The 5857-nt window shown below is 55.7% G+C and overlaps 1 protein-coding gene across 1 annotated transcript; it reads right to left on the bottom strand.

Moving 5' to 3' along the window:
- Window positions 1-1934: 1934 nt before the first annotated feature.
- LOC135820129 (uncharacterized) lies at window positions 1935-5553 on the bottom strand. Its single transcript, XM_065333439.1, has 3 exons — window positions 5092-5553; window positions 3302-4639; window positions 1935-3140 (listed from the first exon to the last, which is right to left on the bottom strand). The coding sequence occupies exons 1-3, from the start codon at window positions 5551-5553 to the stop codon at window positions 1935-1937; spliced, it is 3006 nt and encodes a 1001-aa protein (XP_065189511.1).
- Window positions 5554-5857: the final 304 nt, after the last annotated feature.

Genomic DNA, 5857 nt, shown 5'->3' with positions numbered 1-5857 from the left:
GTCGGAAAACCTTCCGTTCATTGCTATCGATTAAAAGGTTCACGCTGCGGGACCATACCTATCCTTCCCCGCTACATGGACTTGCACTAATAGAATAAGTAAACTGTTGGCAGCGACGCTTTTACTCGACGTCAACCATGGTCAACCTCCAGCCCACCTTCACCAACAAGTCGAAGAGGTAGTTTGCTTGGTCCGCGAAAGGACCGGGACGACAAATCGTTCCATCGATCATCCATTCAAATTCTGGGCAGTATTATTATTTTTTTAATTTTGTGAGCATGACACGTAGATCCACTGGTACTGTAGAGTGTGGTAAATTCCATCTACTAATCATGTCATGATTGTACAATGATCACACAGCAATGAAGGAAACACATCTTTTTCCGCCGTTACTCGGAGTTTCGTACATGACATGATGTATGGAATCGAGCATGAGTACGAGGACGAAAGTGCGGAATCGGAGCCCGACGCGCGCTAGCGCGGAGGGCTCCGATTCTAGCACTTGAGTCCGAGTACGAATGCTTTGAAACAATTTTCTGACATGCATTGCACGAACTACTTCGTACTACTAGTACTACTACATGTAGTACTTCACACATACCTAGTACCTACTCAAGGCACGCACACTAGACCAGACAAGGAACACAACTAGTCGCCAGTTTAGTACTTCAGACATGTTACATAATGACTAATGTACACAGTCACAACACAGAGATAAAACAAGGGCGGTCTAGTCAGCTAAAAACCAGGTCAGTTCAGCTTCTCTTCTTCGCAGTGACTACAGCCTACAGCCTACAGGTGCAGGTGAACATTGCAGTTTGCACCAAACTGAGCTCCGGAAAAGTTGATGGTCTTCGTAGCTTTCTGCATCAGAGACCGTTGGTGAGTTGGGGATTGCACTGTTGGGTCACAAGTTGCGATGTACTCATCAATGTCGGGATCGTGGAACTCAGTCTGCTGCTGTGATCGCTGAACGCTCGTTGTTGGCGCTGTAAGAGCACGGGTAGCAGCATTGGTTGCAGTTGGAGACTCTCCATCCAGAACTGCAGCCATCTCTTTTCTCTTTTGTTCTGAATTCCTGTTGGCATATGCGGTCAACGACTGGACCTGGCGATGTCCCGTCGTCCCCATGATCGCTGTCTCCGACAAAAAAAAAGCGGCCTCTGATGGCTGAATCGGAGCACGCCTAGGCGTGCTCCGATTCAATTGACGATTATACAAGGAACTCTGTTCTGATGTATAATCATAATTGCATGAAGAGGTGAAGCGAAATGTAACACTGTAGTGGCCCTACATTTTTACTGCATAAATAACCAGTTTTCAAAGCTTTTTTTTTTTCTTTTTTTCTTTCGTTCCTACACCATAACACGCATGCTCGGCCAGTCCTTCCTCGGCCTTGTTTGAACGCGTCAATGGCCAAGATAAAGCCCATGGGCACTCCCCGGTGCATAAGTAAATGGGATGGGCGGGAGGGACTACAGTGTTACATTTCGCTTCACCTCTTCATGCAATTATGATTATACATCAGAACAGAGTTCCTTGTATAATCGTCAATTGCACATCAGAGGCTCCGCTCCATGTAACACTGTAGATTTCAACGCTCAAATCAGAGGTGAAGCGAACACCACAAGTGCGGAGAGAGGGACCAACACAGGCCATGAAAACCCCCAACCGGGCATGCAGCACACCACCAAATCAGTAAGGAACAGGGTAAATCGGTGCCACGGAAACTTGCCGCAGAAAGTGACAAAAGGCCTGTCCAGAACAAGGACACAGGCGTAATGGCAAAAGGAAGAATAAATGAGGAAAGCCGTGTACTATACACATGCACAGATAGAACGGCATTGAGAAAGCCAGGCACAGACAGCAATCGGATTACTGAGGTAGACACAAAGTCACAGACTCAGAACCTGGCCAGGCCAACATTGGTAGCGCTACGGCGCAAGCACGGAGCGGCAGAACTGCTGATGTGCCGATGGGGAAGAGCCGCTGGTCTCACCCTCCCACGGCTTGAAATAGAAGCGCTGGAACACGGATGCGCAACTCCAGTCAGCACATTTCATGATGTCCACTGTCGACATACCTTTACGCTTCGCAGCAGACGTAGAAGCGGCACGAGTGGAATGGGCACCAAACAATGATGTATCCACACCAGCCTTGGACATAACCTGCTTGATCCAACGAGCAATCGTTGCAGAGGTGACAGGGTGGTGCGGACGCTTCGTGCTGAGGAACAGATGTGCAGAAGATGCCTGCCGCAGGTCGGCGGTCCGACGCAAGTACTCCCTGAAGCACTCCACAACACAGAGTGCAGGAGTCACAGGAAAGGCAGCAAAGGTGACAGGTCGGGCTGGTTCCGAACCAGGGCGATGCTGCTTAGGGGGTGTGAGATAGTCAAACACCACGCCCTCGGCAGAGAAACGATGAGAGTTGAGGCTTAGCCGGTGGAGGTCCGAAGAGCGCCGCGCAGCAGTCAAGGCCATCAGAATGGCCAACTTGCCAGACAAGACAGGGAGAGACAGGTCCGTGTTGGCAGGCAGTTTAGAGAGCCAAGAAGTGACAATACCCACATCCCAAGTATGTGAGTACCGCGGCTGCGGCGGACGCTCTAGGCAGATACCACGGAGCAAACGCACCACCAACGGGTGCTGGCCAATGGGTGCACCATCCAGCTCAGGCAGGGTAGCAGACATCGCTGACCGATAGACATTCAGGGTACTGTAGCTGCGGCCGTCCTCAAAGGAATCGGCCAGGAACTGGAGCACCATAGCTAAAGATGGGCGAACGGGATCCACTGACCGTTGACTGCACCAGCCCAGCCACTGCTCCCATGCCGATGCGTAAGCGGCATTGGTTGATGACCGCCAAGAGGAGGAGAGGAGTCGCACGACCTGTGGAGAAAGTCCTGCTGCATTGAAGCGCTGCTGGAGATAGGCCATGCGGCGAGGCGCAGGTGGCGGGATAGTACCAGTGGGTGTGGATGGCCCGAGGGTGAGAGTAGCAGGCAGTCGAATGTGGGCAGAAGCATGGGGAAATCGACCAACAGCTGCAGCAAAGTCGCGTACCATGGCTGCGTATCCCATACTGGTGCGACCAGTATCATCCGGCAAGTATGGAGTGAGGCCACACGATGAAGCACCCTGTCCAGTAGGCAGAATGGTGGGAAGGCATACACCGCGTCCTGATGAGGGAGACTCCAATTCTGAGAGAACGCATCTAGAGCGAGAGCCTCCGGATCCGGCCTCCAAGCATAGAAGGCGGGAAGTTGCGTGTTCAGTCGAGATGCGAACAGATCTAGCACCAAGGTCCAAGGAGCTGCCCTCTGAATCCTGCGAAACAGAGCAGGGTCCAGGCGCCAGTCGCCGGACTCGGAGAGGGAGCCCCGAGAAGGATGGTCCGCTGGGTTCTCCTCGCTCGGCACATATTCCGCCTGGAGGCGGATATCGTGTTGGACCGCCCATCTCCAGAGGTCGCAAGCGATCTGGGACAGGAGACGGGAATGCGTGCCGCCTAAGCGGTTGATGTAGCTGACGGCTGTCGTGTTGTCGATCAACAACTTGATGTGCAGAGGACGGTACGAGGCCCGGTAATGAAAGGCTTTCACCGCGAATGAGGCAGCGATCAATTCCAGAGCATTGATGTGGAGATTGGCCTCGGTAGGGGACCATTGACCCCCAGTACTCGTTGTGCCGCACACCGCTCCCCAGCCGAGCAGGGACGCATCGGAGAATATGGTGAGCTGAGCGGGAGGTTTGAGAATCGAGCGACCGTTCCAAGTTTCTAGATCTGCTGCCCACCACGTCAGCTCCGTCCTGGCTTCCGGCGTCAGGCGTACCGTGGCAAGGTAGCTCTGATGGCGACGAAGGGCTGCAATCTTCAACTGCTGAAGGTGGCGGAATTGCAGTGGAGCCAGAAACATGCCTGGGGAGCACGCAACCATCCTGCCCAGGAGTGAGGCCAATGCGCGGATGGACAGGTAGGGCTGGGACAGGGCTCGGTGGCACTCCTGCTGGAGTTTCCGCGCCTTGTCGATCGGCACAGACATCGTCATGGCCACAGAGTTCAACTGAAATCCTAGGAACTCGAGCTGTTGCGTAGGCTCGGGAATGGACTTCTTCCGATTGATTACGAAACCCAGAGATTCTAGGAGTTGAATGGCCTGCTGCGTCTGCAGCACGGCGGCCGGCCGTGACTCGGCAATCAGGAGAAGGTCGTCGAGATACAGGATGAGACGAATGCCCTGACGACGAAGAACACTGATCGGGACCTTCATCAGCTTCGTGAATACCCGGGGGGCGCTGGACAGGCCGAACGGTAGGCACTGAAACTCGTAGAGTTGGCCCTCCCAACTGAAGCGCAGGAGCCGGCGGTGTTGGGGATGGATCGGCACGGTGAAGTACGCGTCCTTGAGGTCTAGCTTTGTGAGCCAATTGCCCTCTCGGACGGATAGGGGAACAAGGTGGAGACCCTCCATCTGGAAGTGCTCGTACCGCACGTGCTCGTTCAGGTGGCGGAGGTCGATGACTGGACGTTCGGCGGTGGTACCCTTCTTGGGTACGGTGAATAACCGGCTCACGAACTGGCCGGGAGATGGGCTCACCGGTCGAATTGCACCCTTGGATAGGAGATCCTCTATCTCCTGGTGGACGATGGCGCATTTTTCGGGAGGGAACCACATCTCTGTCGGAGCGGACCGCTGGCAAGGAACGGTGTGGAGGTCTAAGCAGTACCCTGAGACGGTCTTCAACACCCACGCATCCTGCGTTAGGTCTCGCCAGGCTGCCGCAAAATGCTCCAATCGGCCCGCTACCTGGGGGGTAGGGGCTTCCGTGAGGCAGCCAGGCACGGGGGAGGTCGTCAACGACCTCGAGGGCGCCCGCGAAAGGGCTGGCCCCGGCCGTTTTTTGCTGGCTGGCGGAAATGCTCCTCAGGCCGGCGGGTGACATGACCCCGTCCTGCCCTGTCGTAAGGGCGGAACCGCCCTGGATCTGACCGGTACATGGTACGACCAGAAAAACGGTCAGGACGGGCAGGCTGCGACCGGTCCTGTGCGGTCCCCGGGCGCCGCCCAGAAGGCCGTGGCTGGAATACGTCCATTTCCTGGCACTTCCGTTTATACTCCCGGGAAAATCCATCACCGAAGAGGAGATCACCGGAAGGACGCAAGCCCTGCAGCAGGCTCTTCGGGCATCTCTTTGGCAGCGCTGCCATGAGGCGCTGACGGCGTGTCTCCGACAATACATTCGAGGCGTCGCCCGTCATGACGATCGCCATCTGGACCAGCTCGGTCAGTTCGTGGACCGGCCGGCCCTGCTCAATAGCAGCCCAGAGCGCGGCCAGGGGACGGAAAACGTCCGTAACCTTTTGTTGGATGTTGGCCAGCATTCTATCCGCTCTCTTGGCATTGGCCAGGCCCTGGACATCCGACAAGAACGGGTCCACGCGTGGACATCGCGTTTCCTCCACGTCCGGTCGGGGACACAGTTTCCGCACCCGTCGACGCTCAGCGAAGGACAGGGAACCACGGCAGTGCTCCCGTAGGTACGAGGCCATGTGCGAGGGGGGAGACCATACAGAGTCGTCCACTAACCCCTTAGGATCGAAGCCCGCGCCGCTACCACGGCGATGCTCTTGGGCAGCCGAGTCGTCGGATGACGGACATGTGCCACTAGGACTGTCGGAGTCACTATCGTCAGATTCTGACGTACCAGAGCTAGAACTAGTGCCAGAACTATCTCGGTGCCTGGTGAAACGGTGCGACTCGCGCCGTCTGGGTGACCCATGCCCATGGCCATGTCGTCCCCGGGCACTCAGGCGGGACTCGTGCGTAGCACCCGAGCGTGACCCTGACCGACAT

Source organism: Sycon ciliatum, chromosome 6 (assembly GCF_964019385.1).
Source record: "Sycon ciliatum chromosome 6, ocSycCili1.1, whole genome shotgun sequence".
Classification (NCBI taxonomy): Eukaryota; Metazoa; Porifera; class Calcarea; order Leucosolenida; family Sycettidae; genus Sycon; species Sycon ciliatum.
This window is presented reverse-complemented; position numbering and strand designations above follow the sequence as displayed.